Source organism: Lissotriton vulgaris, chromosome 7, assembly GCF_964263255.1.
Source record: "Lissotriton vulgaris chromosome 7, aLisVul1.2, whole genome shotgun sequence".
In the NCBI taxonomy this organism is placed as follows: Eukaryota; Metazoa; Chordata; class Amphibia; order Caudata; family Salamandridae; genus Lissotriton; species Lissotriton vulgaris.
The window spans coordinates 600,097,239-600,111,300 of NC_141695.1; the positions used below are offsets into that span (position 1 = coordinate 600,097,239).

The 14,062-nt window shown below is 43.9% G+C and overlaps 1 protein-coding gene across 1 annotated transcript in view; it reads left to right on the forward strand.

Annotated features, from left to right (window-relative positions):
* LOC147702089 (peroxisomal acyl-coenzyme A oxidase 1-like) overlaps positions 1-14,062 on the forward strand; it is a 213,787-nt gene that overhangs the window by 83,751 nt on the left and 115,974 nt on the right. Inside the window, exon 3 of the mRNA XM_086930718.1 lies at positions 2,493-2,653. Coding sequence (XP_086786844.1) covers positions 2,493-2,653 — 161 coding nt within the window. The remainder of the gene's footprint in view (positions 1-2,492; positions 2,654-14,062) is intronic.

Sequence of the window (14,062 nt, forward strand, 5' to 3'; positions counted from 1 at the left end):
CAGTTTGCAACCCCTTATGATTAACTGTGACTGCATTGTTGGAGGCCTGCAAGAGACAGCAAACTTCAGTTCCTGCATTTACATTCCTGATCAGGAACCATTTGTACTTCTGGGTTTGACAATAATGTTGTCAAACAAACCTATTGCCACCAATATACATGCAGTGGGCTTTGGGTGCACCCCTTTCAACCACTGGCTTTCTTTATGTAGCTCTTTTAACCAGTGGCTTGATAGTTTATCAATTAAGTCTTTGCTATGCCTGGCGGAGTATTCATCTCAGCTAATGCTATCGGCTGTCTGGGTGCATCCTTTCAACTCCATTTTAGTTTTTTTATTGACATGTATAAGGGGATTCTTTACAATTATAGCCCTCTTTGTCTGCTCCTGCTGGTTTCTTCCAATGTGTCTTGCTCTAAGCTAACCGTTAGCATATTAAAGCCAGACCTATTGGCTTTGCCAATGGTTGTTTTCAAAAGCAGCTTGTGTTAATTAAAGGGATAGATGCTGTTTTTGTTCTTAAAAAAAAAGGTTCCTGCTTGCGAAAACATTGGGCTTATTCGTCCACAGGCAGCAAACATGATTCCTAAAGTTGAAGCTGTCTTACAGAGGCAGGTTTACCTTCAGGAATCAGGTACCACCTCAACTCTAGGGTCGATACTGATCAAAGGTTTGCAGCCACAAAATAATGGTTACAAACTATTGATGCATACTTTTTCAACTTGTAAAGAGGAAAGGGGGCACTACTTTCATTCCCCCTCTCATTTGTGATTTGCAAAGGGGTTCAAAAGCCCCTTTATACTTCTATTCAATTTTCCTGGCTTCTAAAGGGACGTTTGAACAATATTAAAAACCCTTTTGTAGTCAGACTTTCTACATCTGGCTCTAAATACTAAGCATGAAGCAATACAGAGACTGACTGAATACTAACTATCCATAAATAAAACAAGAGTAGTGTTCTAAACTATAAAGTTATATTAAATGATACAAATGCAAAAAGAACGGTAGTAGTGTTCCTTTAAAAGGAAAACCGCACATGAGAATATGACAAGGTATAAAATAAAAAAAAGTCTTTTGGCATGTACCAATATTATGTCATTTGGATCGGGGTGCTCAATGCAGCTATTGATATCTACTACCCAGAGACATCACCAGCACATTAAGTACATAACATGCAAATATTTCAAACAAACAAAGCCTGAACAGCACACCCTTGTATTAATTTGTCAGTCAAACATCATTATATGCCGATTAACACATGCAAAAGCAAGCATGTACTGATTGGTACATATGAAAGCCACAGATGTCAATCCAATCAGTAAGTAGCCTTCATGTCCAACAGAAAATCCAAACTCAATCAATTTTGTAGATTCTCATCTTTATTGTTTTTAAAAGAATTCCCAGCACAAGATCTAGCCAACACGTGTTTCGTCTCTTATCAGACTTTTTCAAGGTGATACAAAATTAGAGGGCATCAATGATTGCTAGTCCCAACAACGATGGAAGGAACCTCCATTCAAGCCTGAAAGAATCTGTACGGTGCAGCACCGGAGTGAATCTATAAATCTATGAGGAACGTTTCGCTTCTCACTTTGCAGCAAGCCAGCAGTCCCACCGGATGCTTTAGAGAACTATTTAAGAAGAGTCAGGTACACTCGTATCATGAAGGTGTACTATTATTTTTGACAGGGTGCTGGAAGGATGCCGTACACTAATCAGACTATACTCGTGTTAGAAGCTACTCATATTTATATATTCACTCCGGTGCTGCACCGTACGGGTTATTTTCAGATGCCCGTTAACGATATTATTAAGATACCTGCTCAGTCGACACTCTGTTTGTAGATTTTCAGTTGTCGCCGGTCATTCTACATCAGGCTTGACTGGAGGTTCCTTCCATTGTTGTTGGGACTAGCAATCATTGATGCTCTCTAATTTTTAATCGCCTTGAAAAAGTCTTAGAACAGACAAAACACGTTTCGGCTAGATCATGTGCTGGGAAATCTTTTAAAAACAATAAAAACGAGAATCTACTAAATTGATTGGGTTTGGATTTTCTGTTGGACATGAAGACTACTTACTGATTTGAATTGACCTCTGTAGCTTTCATATGTACCAATCAGTACATGTTTGCTTTTGCATGTGTTAATATGCATATAATAATGTTGGACTGACAAATTAATACAAAGGTGTGCTGTTCAGGTTTCTTTTTGTTTGAATTAGATTAAATGATATTAAATGCTGTTCCAAGAGCTCTAGGTTTGCCATAAGATGACAAGGATGGATGGTAGAAGTAGATGGTTTGTCCTAGGACCCAAAGAGTGAGTGCTGACATCTGTTTAAATTTACATGCTTTCTGTTCATTAAAGATCTTTATTTATTTACCTTTTCTTCTCTTCCCCTCTCTCTACCTTTGATATATCCATCTTTCTGGTGTCCTCTCTTTACCTCTTCACATTCCCATTCTTCCTCCCGCCCCTGGAATTTATTTGTAGTTTTGTGCATCGCGGACGGCATGAGCCTCTGGATCTTCACCTTGCCATGTTCCTGCCCACTCTCATCACCCAGGCAACCCCCGAACAGCAGGAGCGATTCTTCATACCAGCCTGGAATCTGGAGATCATTGGCACTTACGCCCAGACTGAGATGGGTCATGGTATGTTAACATTTGTCCTTGCTAAGGTATGTTGCTTGTCATGGGGATCTAAACTATGTAGACAACTGGAGGCCAAAAATTGATACTGGTCTTACAGGCAGAGCTACTGGTGGGAACTGCTAGGCAGATGATTGGTGCAATGTGCTCCCTGGCTCTGTCTCTCTCCCCACTCACTTCATAAAATCTGATATGTTAGAAACGTCACCCTCTCTAAGCACTCCTGAACTTTAATCATTCAAGTCATGGCTGTTGGGGTCTTTGCCTTAATACTTTTCCTCCTCGTTTACTGACACCTACAAAACCCCCTCGCTCCCCCCAGGATCTCCTAGGTAAGTAAACCCTGCAGTCTAACACACCTTCTTACTAGTGACAACAGAAACTAGATAATTGAGAGCCAGAAGATTCCTGAAGCATAAGTATTTAGATCTATTTAGGTGGTCAATTAACCATAGCAATGTGCCAACATGCTCAGCATTTAGTGATTATTTCAAACTAGAGCACCACCCCCAACACAGCTCAAAAAATGGTAAACATAATTTTATTTTCGAAACACCACAAATAAACGTATTAAGGTAAAGTTTAAAGCTTACGGGCCAGAAAATATAAATGTATAGAGATTAAGTAACAATGTTCCTTTAAATTAAATGAAACGGACTTGTTGCTTTAAGTTATAATTTCTTCTCCTGTGCTAGCGATGACAGAAGCTTGTGGGCTGTATTTCTGTTGGCAGATACTAAATTACATTTGCCTGTTTTATTGTTCATTAATTTTCCACCAATGCACTCTTAATCAGAGAGTAGATAATGGTTTGTTCAATAGAAAAAGGTGACACATTGCTTCAATTTGCTACTGTTCATCCACCCTTGAGTATTTTCTTTAGGTCTAGCGTTAGCCAAGACTTTTAGACTTTATGAAAATATGTATAACATACTTGCATATAGGGGCTCTGAGCCTCCTCTCTTCATCCATTGGCCTGTTGTGTCATTCACATTTTGCCTAAGCCCATTAAAACTTGTGGCAATGGGTCAGCCTACTGAAACCACCGGTTGACTTCACTTTCAGAGACTGCATATTTCTCTCTCACAATGAGCACATCCACACACAAGTTAGTTCCCATTCAGTTCCCTTGTTTTTGCTTTTTCTTTCCAATTACTTTAGTCCTGTCTTTGTGTTTAGAACCTGATGTGATAGCAGGATGCTTCTGATGCACTTTTCATCTTTGTCAAATCCCATTTCCTGCTAATGCTGTTTGAAATTCCTTTTGAGTGTTTTCTTATTGCTGCGATTCCTCAGTGTATCAGGCTTGGATGTGTCCATTTGAAACTGTTCATTATTAAGTTGTCCTCTTTTTACTCTTTCATTTATTTCCTTCCTTCTTTATTTCTCTTTATTTTTTTCTGGCCCCTTTTCATTTTTCATTTTTTTTCTTTTTTCTTTCAATATTTCTTTCTTTCTTTTCTTTTCCTTCTCTTTCTGTACTTCTTTCTTTTCCCTTCGCGTTCTGTCCTTCTTTTCTTCTTTCTTTCTCTCTTTCTTTTTCCTTCTCCTTCCTTCTTTATATAATTTTCTCCTCCTATCCTTCTCTTTCCTTCTTTCCTTCTCTCTTTTCTTCTCCCATTGTTCTCCCTCCATCTCTCATTCCTTCTGTTTTCTTCTCATTCCTTCTCTTTTCTTCCCTCAGTCCCTCTCATTTCTACTCTCATTCCCTCTCTTTTCTTCTCTTTCTTTTTTCTTGTCTTTCTCGCCTTCTTTCTTTCTTTGCCAAAAGCAAGAGGCTTACAGCTAATGCCAGACTAATTGATATTTTTAGGTCTGTGTTAGCCAAGACCATTTGATTTTACTTACATTGTGTGTATAACATAGTTACTTATAGGGGTTTCAGACAGACTCCATCTATTAGTCTGTGGTTGGTGTCATTGAGTTTTGTTTTCCACCCACTCCAGCATGCATCAAGCGGCAATATATCAGTCCACGTCAGCCAATGGCGGACTCCACTACATGTTACTGCATGCCACCCTTTCACAAGCAACACATCCATACACAAAGCAATTCCCTTTAGTGCCATGGTAATGTGTAATTTTCTGGGAGACTAAAAAAACTTATTTTACCTGTAAGAAATTATTTGTGTTTTTAGATTTATGAGGTGCTGTCATTTTCCCTAATAATAAAGTTTTTCAAAAGCGATGAAAAGACAAGCCAAGAATTGCTGGAAGGTTGGCTGCCAACACTAGACCTATTGGCTTGGCCAATGCCTGTTATTTAGTGAGACCAATGGCACAACTAGCATCCCTCTGTACATTTTGTCATTGCCAGTTCTTTCATTGACTTCACCAGTTTCCAAGTTAGTCCTTCCAATTAAGTTCCCTAGATGGCCTCCAGGGCCGGACTGGGAACTGAAAGCAGCCCTGGCAAATTTTTCAAGACCAGCCCCCGTCCAGCGCGTAGCAGACCAGCCCCCGTCCAGCGTGTAGCGAGCGAGCACAGCAAGCGAGTCTGACAGCCACTAGGGGGGTTTGGGGGGGTTCTCCCCCCATGAAAATTTTGAAAAACGACAGACCCAAATGGTGAATTTTACAGCACATTTTTCATTACATATTCAAATTGTATCAACTTTCAAAGCACAGTAAACTGTAGATGATGACCTTAAAGAACATCAGGTTACCCACCCAGTCATATGTATTCATAGGCATTCTTTCAGAGAGCACCAAAAATAGACACAAGTAGTGAATCAGAGAGAACAAAGTAAAAGTGAGACCAACCCCCACATGGTGTGTAGCGAGCAAGCGCTGTGAGCAATGACTAGGGGGAGTTTGGGGGGTTGAACTTCTACCCCCCAAGAAAATTTGGGAGACAGAAAGGCCAAAACAAAGCATTGTTCAACACATTTTTCATTACATATTAGATTGTATTAACTTTTAAAGCATAGTAAATGATTACCTTATAGAGCACCAGGATACCCAGTCATAAATCACAGACATTGCTACAGTGAACACTAAAAAATGAAATGTCAAGCATGAAACATGCAGGGTGAAATCACAACCAACAGACTCCCTGGGTAGGTGTAAAAGAGAGTGACATTGCATACAATGCTGCCCAGGACTCTTTAAGGGGCACTATAGTGATGATCACAACACCCTTCGGCCCACTCTTGTATTTTCAACAAAGTGCTATGCGTTTTAGGCATTTTTTTAACACTGTTTCAACGTCATAACTTTACAGCATAAAAACTACATTCTGATAATCGTTATTGTACTTTCAATTAATTGCCACTCACGTTGTCACACATTAAGCACTGAGATGTCATGTCACACAGGCCACCGAGGTCAGAATCTGGGGAAATGTCACTCATAAACACCTAGGCACTGAGGGTAGAGACTCTGGAAATGTCACACATAAGCATCTGATAACTAGCAGTAGCACCTAGGGCACAGAGGCCAGAAACTATTGAAACATCATACCCATGCAGTGTAACTCTTAATAATGATTACAATTATTCCTCTGAATTTAAGCAGTTTGTGCAAGATCAGTTGTTCAGGGTACACATTTTCTGAATAGTGATGAGGCTCCCTGCCCCCTCTACCCCAACCCCCAGGCGGATCCGCCAAGAGGTCTGAACACTCATGAAAAACAAATGAAGACATCTGCATAATACATTCATTGAAAAACATATTGTATAGAAACGCTGGGAGCACGAACAAGCACTAACTGCAGGAATAGGTCTGGCTATGTTTTTATGTGAGGAGGAGAGAGAGGGGAGAAGTTAGGGGGAGAGAGAGGGAGGCAGGAAAAGAGAAAGGGAGAAGTAGAGGGAGAAAAAGAGGAAGAGTGAGAGTGAGAGAGACGAAGGAGGGGAATGAGAAAGATGGGGAGAGGGATGGAAAGAGAGAGAGAGAGAGAGAGGGGCGAGAGGGAGAGAGAGGGGGGAGAGGGAGAGAGAGAGAGAGGGGTGAGAGAGAGAGAGGGGCGAGAGAGAGAGAGAGAGAGGGGGGGGGAGAGAGAGAGGGGGAGAGAGAGAGAGAGAGAGAGAGAGAGAGAGAGAGATAGGGGAGAGAGAGAGAGAGAGGGGAGAGAGAGCGAGAGAGAGAGAGAGAGAGAGAGACATCTGCTATTCAGCATGTCTGAAAGTCACTGAAAAAGAGCTGAGCGGGTACAGGCCACCTCATAGTGCTCTTTTGTGTTAGGAGGGGCAGAACAATAAACTCAACATGGGGGACAAAGGGACTCAACATCCTGTGATTCTGGGCTTTGAGTGACTTTCAGCCATGCTGAACTGCAGATGTCCTGCTAGACAACATGGCTAAAAGACATTAACATTAACACAGCTCTGACATGATGTATGAGCTCACACAGCGGCAGGCGCTCACAGTTACATGTGATCTCAGCTACTCCAGCACACAGCCATGACACTTTGTGACAGAAGGTTGCACACTTACAGCATGTGCAGTAGTAAAGACGGAACTGCGTATGTGCCTGAAGATGGTGATACAGCCAGAGGTGCATATGCAGGTCCTCACACAGCCACAGGTGTTTATGCAGACCCTCCACAGACACAGGTGCTTTTGCAGACCGTTACACAGCCACAGGTGCTCGTGCAGGCCCTCAATCCCACAGGTGCCCATGCAGACCTTCACACAGCCACAGGTGCTGCACAGACCCATCCCCCAGCCACAGGCACTTGTGTTGAGCCTCCCACAGCCACAGGTGCTTGCGTAGACCGTCACTCAGTCACATGCACTTGTGCAGATCCTCCCACTGCCACAAGCACAGGCACTTGTATATACCTTCCCTTAGTCACAGGTGCTTGTGCAGACCTTCACACAGCCAGAGGTACTGTACGGACCCTCCCACAGGCTCTTGTGTAGACCTTCACTCAGTCACAGGCACTTGTGAAGACCCTCCCTGGCCTCAGCCATAGGTGCGTGTGCAGACCCTCATACTGCCTCAGGATCCTGTGCAGACCTTCACACAGCTACAGGTGCTGTACAGACCCTTCCACAGCCACAGGCGCTGTGTAGACCCTCCTACCTTTTCACGCCTTTGTGAATTAACCCAAAATATCCAAATGTCTATAAAGTATTAATATTCAAGGAATGTTAAACATCCAAAATGTCAATAAATTGGGAAATTCAGATACCTTTAGTAGAATTCGAAAATACTGTGCATCTTTGCTCTTTTATTGATACCCAGTGTGGACATTTCGTGGTCAGTTCACTGAGGCCTGTGATAGTATGTAATGGGGCCCTCTTGTAGCACTACTTCTGGTGCTTATAAATGATTTTGCGAATCGTACTCTAAAGCTTTCATTTACTCAGGTCCCAACAGGGGAGAGGTTGTAGCCTAACGGCTAGAGTTGCCAACCTTGGAGCTGGGAAACCATATTCGAGCCTCTACGTCGGCTCAGCATCCTGAGATTCTGGGCAAATTACTTAATCTCCCCATGCCTACCAAAAATGAATGTGTCCTTGTGCAATGTAACTGGTGCTCATGTAAAGCGCTCCAATACCTTTGGGTCGAGTTCGTGCTATAAAAAACAGCAAAAAAATTAAAAAAAATTTGTCTGCCATTACCCAAATAATGGAACCTTCACGTGACCTTGACCGATGCTTTAACATTGCTGTTTTATATAACCAGTGGTTTTACTGTGCAAGTGCTGCGCTGAATAAAACCGTGTCCTAAATAATAAATAAATGCTAAAACGAAATGCATGTCTGCTGTTGGCAGCGCGACGCTCTTTCCACTGCCTTTAATTTAAAGGGTAATTCCACAGTGTAAATGTTGCTGTGTTGACTGAGGCGCTGTAATTACCCCACCCTTTCAATGCGGCATTACCGTTTACAATCATCGCAGATTAGCCTTCTAAGCATCAACAGGCAATCGCGGGACTCCTCCCCAACCGCGGGGGAAAAAAAGCACAGAGGCAGATGCGCCTCCCCGAGGCACGATAAAACGACCACTAGAGCAAACATCGTGCAGCAAAGAAAGATTCTGCAGTTTCAGAGATGGATATGATTGGCAACTGAACGTTAACCCACAATATTTTGGGTCCAGTCTATGCGAGCTTTCAGTTTAAAACCTCTGGAAACGTGAGAGTCTGGTCGTAAACCGAAGGCAGCGTCGGAGGCCTAGCACACCAACTGCCGTGGGGGGAGCCGCGCACAGGCCAGCGATTATTCCACCTTTATTCTACCCAGCGGCAGGCAAAAACATCAGGAAGTGCGCAGGGCTGAGAGGCGTTTGCCTGGCCTATAAATAGTTTTAGAGATGAAAATATGGCACGCCCAAGAGCCGTTTTATTCTGGTAATATTTTTGCTAATGAATATGATCCAGTCCGCCCAGTTGACAGGAACCCGAGTAGGGCTTCTCGTTTAATAAAAGGATGCAACACGCTCTGCGAATCCTTGTACAGGTATTACCTTCCCACGTAATATTTTTGTAAGTAACCAGACGCAAAACAGGGGTTAAAAGCCTCGCTTCACTGTATTTAGGTCTCGTCTGGCCTACAGAATGATTTTATTAGCTTAATGTTATGTTTTCCATACAGAGTCGGGGGGGCGGAAAAACTGACTTACCTCAGGCCTGCTGACTAGTAGTGACTACTACAGACACAGCGGGGTCGAGGCTAGGCGGCGCTAGCCTACACAATTATGTTATGTGGCCGACTCAGTCACCGCTTCTCGCTCTCGTCACTCCCGGCAGTCACGCGCACAGTAATTGCAATGCGCATGCGGGAATTACCCCCCCCCCCCGGCCGCACCCTGGAGGCGCTCAGAGACGCGGTAGAGGAGGAGACAATTCTGCGCACTGCGTGCACAGGAACCTCCTCCTACGTCGTTGGGGTTAGGTTGCACTTGCACAATACTGTCAATACATCAATGCACCGGTCAATCAGGCTTGCTGGCGCTACTGCTATTCTATAGGACCGAACTGCCTCGTAAGTCGTAACTTGGAAGTCTGTCCCTAAACTAAGTGAGTGACGTGACGTTGTATTGTGGCTGGGGCCTCGGGGGCCGATTTTCAGTCCGACCGTCACAGGCTGTGACGGTCGGACTGAAAATCGGCCCCCAGCCACAAAACCGGCCCCCTTTTCGAAAACCGGCCCCCCAACCCCTCCAGCCTACCGGGGGATTGCCCGGTGCCCAGACTCACCAGTCCGGGCCCGATGGCCTCCTTCTTGCCCCAAAGTGGCCGTAGTTTACTAACACAACACGGAGATATGCTAACAACACTTCTATGGAAACAGCCAGTGGTTAGGCATTGTTACTTCAGCACCCTGTTCCCATTTAAATACAACCACAATTACCTGTGTATGTCAAGTAAATTCCCTATGCCTGCCTACCCTTTTTCCTTTGTAAGGGTCTTTAAGATTATGCAGTTGCATTTCAAAGGTATAAGAAGAAAATCAGGATCATGGTTTGATCATCCGTATTTCTGTTTGTATCACTTGCCTTTGGTGATAGAATTAGCACTGCAGTGTCTCACCTTGAGATTCTCTCACTATGGTTAAAGGGTGTCATGTACTCTGCCTTTTGCACGATTTTGGATTTTGGTATCATGGACTTGTAACATCAGACTGTTGGAGGAGTCATGTCTTTCACAGCAAATCAGATTAAATAGAGTAAACCAGTGCATGGTAGATATCTATGGCCTGGGAAATGCAAGTGTAGCAGAAATCCCACAAGTCCTACCCCTGCAAGTGGCGGACCTAGCACAGCCTTTGTCGACAACACCTCATGTAGGGCTTTGCGATTGCTTCAACCTTCGCCTCTAACCGTTGATGAACCAGAACTATGAAGGGCTATGTAGACTCAAGTTGGTCATTTGTCTTAAGTTCTTTGATTTTGGCATTAAACGGTCTGTTCAGTGGTGTTGTGTAATGTGTATTACTGATACTTCTTATAACAGCTTCCTTTCCTTAGAATATTTCTAATCTTTCCTGTTTTCAGTTTCTGTTTGTTGCAAATTCTGGTAGAGGTTTTTTTGAGGGTTTTCCAGTGTTTTCAAAACTGTAAACACCAGTGGTTATCAGTGTTTGCTCATTTTTAAAGATGATTTTAAAAATTGATTATTAAATTTGAAATATATCTGTGCATTTTTGGATCTGTTACACTGAGCCCAATAACATTGAGTGATATTTTAAACTGTTCAGTTGCCTAGGAGTTTCTTTTCTACTGTGCTCTTTCTTCTCCATTACAAATCATGGGATGGTGTTTCTTATTGCTAATGACAAATGTAGCTTTTAATCATGGGTGTCCGCAGTGGGGGGCAAGGAGGGGCGCTTGCCCCCACCTCTCCGAGCACCCCTCCTTACCCCCTGGGGACACCCATGCTTAGTGTCTATCAGTCACTGCCTTAGTTTGCTGCTCATCTTTTTGTTTACTCTCAGGTGTGCATTGATGGGAGATTTATATATTTATAGTGTTCTGGTGCGTGGTGCTTGACACAGGAATTGCCTTTTGTTAAAAGTGTAAGTTGTACTTCCAGGTTTCGGCGACAGTCATCCGTCTCTGTCCTTTGTTGTTTTCAAGAAACCGCTGGTTTCTCTGGTGGCTGCTGTTTGTTCGCGATGGGTCAGGTTCTTGGCTCTAGTGAAAGGCGTCCTTTGGCTGTTTTGTTGTGCTAAGAATTGTGCGTTTCTTCATTTTACTACACCAGGGTCCCCGCAGACCGTCTGCCTCTTGCTCTGGTATTGTTTTTGTCCTCAGGCTGCTCCCCGCCCCTTCTCAGCTCTCTGAGAGCGAGTGCCCCCTTTGACCCTCTACCTGCCGCCCACCCCCTCTTCTCCCGGTCCACACCTTGGTGCTTTCACACCTAACGTCACCTCCAGCTCGCATTTTCAGTGAGGGCCCCGGGCTCCCTATCACAGACATGGGGAGGAGGAAGAGGGAGGGGGCCAGAGGAAGACTTGGTGGGGTCGGGTAGACGGATACAGTGGGGTGAGATTGAAGGAAGAGGGGGGGAGAGAAAGAGAAAGGGAAGCAGTGGGACAAGAGAGACCGAGAAGTAGGGAGGAAGGAAGATGAGAGAGCAAGTGGAGGGGAGGTTGCGGGGGTCTGGGTTTAGGGAGAGCAGCTTCAAAGCAGTGAAACCTGTGTCCTAACTCCGCTAGTGAAGACAGTGGGTCCAAAGGAGAAAGAACCAGGCCAGAAGGAGTAGGTCCAGGCAGTGTGCATGGAGGCAGGCTCGGTGGGTCTGGAAGAGGGACAGGGCAGGCAGCACAGCTCAAGAGAAGGGCAAGCAGATCTGGACCAGCAGATCCTCCTGAGCAGGGAGACGGCACGATACACAATCAGAATGTATTGTTCAGCTTTTGGGGTGCCAGGGGGTAACTTTAGGGTTCAGGGTGGGTGTGGGTTTTAGAGTGCCAGGGAGTAATTTTAAGGTTCAGGGTGGGTTAGGGATTGGTGCGCCAGGAGGATAATGTTAGGGTTCAGTATGGGTATGGGTTTTTTGGGTACCGGGGGGGAGGTACTTTTTTGGGTTCAGGGTGAGTATGGGTTTTGGGGTACAAGGGGGGGGGGGGGGGGGATTTCAGGGTTCAGGGCAGGTATGGGTGCCAGGGGCGTAATTTTAGGTTTCAGGGCGAGTATGAGTTTTGGGGGGGGGGGCAGGGATAATTTTAGAGTTCAGGGTGGGTATGGGTTTTGGGGTACTAGGGGGTCATTTTAGGGACCAGGGCTGGTATGGATATTGGGGTGCCACAAAAGAAAGATAGCTGTGGCACAACAACCCTATTGTGTATGAGATCATATGCGACCTGCTTCCAGTCCCCCATGGCTCCTCCTGCGCCCCAGTGTTTCTTGTGCCCCACATCATGTCGGAGGATGGTGATGACGTTAACATTTTGCCCCCCGCTGGAAAAATTTCTACGAACGTCCATGCTTTTAATTCCTTTCTTCGCCCATTCATTCTGATTGTCCATTCTTCCTTACTACTTTCCTGCCTCTGATTCCCTTCTCTGTACATTGTCCTTGCATTTACTCTTAAAAGTAACCTTTATTCTCATTAAGGTTTGACTACAACACAAAACGTGTATGCAATTGACACACCAACTTGCTGTTCTATTCTTCATACAGATAACTAAGATTGGCTGAAGATTTTCATTTAGCCCATCAGATATATATTGTGGGTTCTCTGTTATTCCAAGCATGTGTCGCACTACCTTGATCTTTGTCTCTAGATACCAAGAAACAGCTCGGCTACTAAATGTGGTATTAGTTGTCTATTCAGCTAAGAAATTAGCATGCATACTGGTAACTGTAGGGTCTTGGGTAACAACAGACTCTAATGCTATGCAAAGAAGTAGTCTTGGTCATTTGCCGGTGCATTTCACATTTTGAATGACATTTATTTTGCATTGTTGGGCCATGCTTATGGGCTATTTTGTGTTTATTTGAATGCAAGTTCATGGAATGCAATCATTGATTGATACCTGGTGTGGGCCATAGGTTATTTGAAAGCAGTGCAAGGACGGAACTCCTGCCATATTTGAGAGCACCTCATCTTTTGTTCTCTGCAGCATTCCCTGTTCTAGTGCATTTTCCATTTTGAAGGAAAGAACAAGCACAGTTCAATATGTTACATTAAATATGGTCGTCATGTACGTATGATTTAGTCAAGTGGCTAGCTTTGTTTCAGCACCAAAAAGTTCCAAGATAATTTTGACATGAAAGCTATAAGAGTGAAAGTTTAACGTGTCGTTCCTGGGGCTGTTTCATGAGCACATTCTACTTATGTGAGCAGACTCTGAACAGGTCCATGCATCTGTTTTTGTTTAAACTATGCTACCTGCAGCACATACTAGGAAACCCAGAGCAGTGGCTGTTTCTTCATATATATGGTTATTCAATACATAATCACTGATTTGAGAACACACAATCATCCATAAAAGCAAAGAAAATTAATTCCCAGCTACGGACTCATAAGAAGGAATCAGGTGTCTTACAATTGTTCATTTATAAAATTGGCTAACAGACCCAAGACACAGCATATGAGCTTGTCAACAAGGATGAATTAAATAGACTTGGCAATAGCGCTAGGCAACTGCAGTCAGAATAACAGCTGCCGCCTGAGTCGAGAGATTTGGTGAACGCTCCTTGAAATCATTGTTGTCTACTGATATTTATGATATGTGCTTAAACCTTCTGTCATATTAACATTAAACTCACATGGTGAGAGGGTGCATCCTTTTGTCCAGATGAGGACACTGCCATAAGCAGCAGAGGGTGTGAAACTTCAATGCTTTACAAACTTTGGGACTGGATTAATATTGATTTTTTTTTCAAAATGGACACTTATTAGCTCCATGCCTAGCCATTTTGGTTCCCAGCCAAAGGTTATAAATATGTTAATCAAAATAAGGGGGGTGGAGCACACTGCCTGGCATACCAGCACACTATTTGTCCAAATGC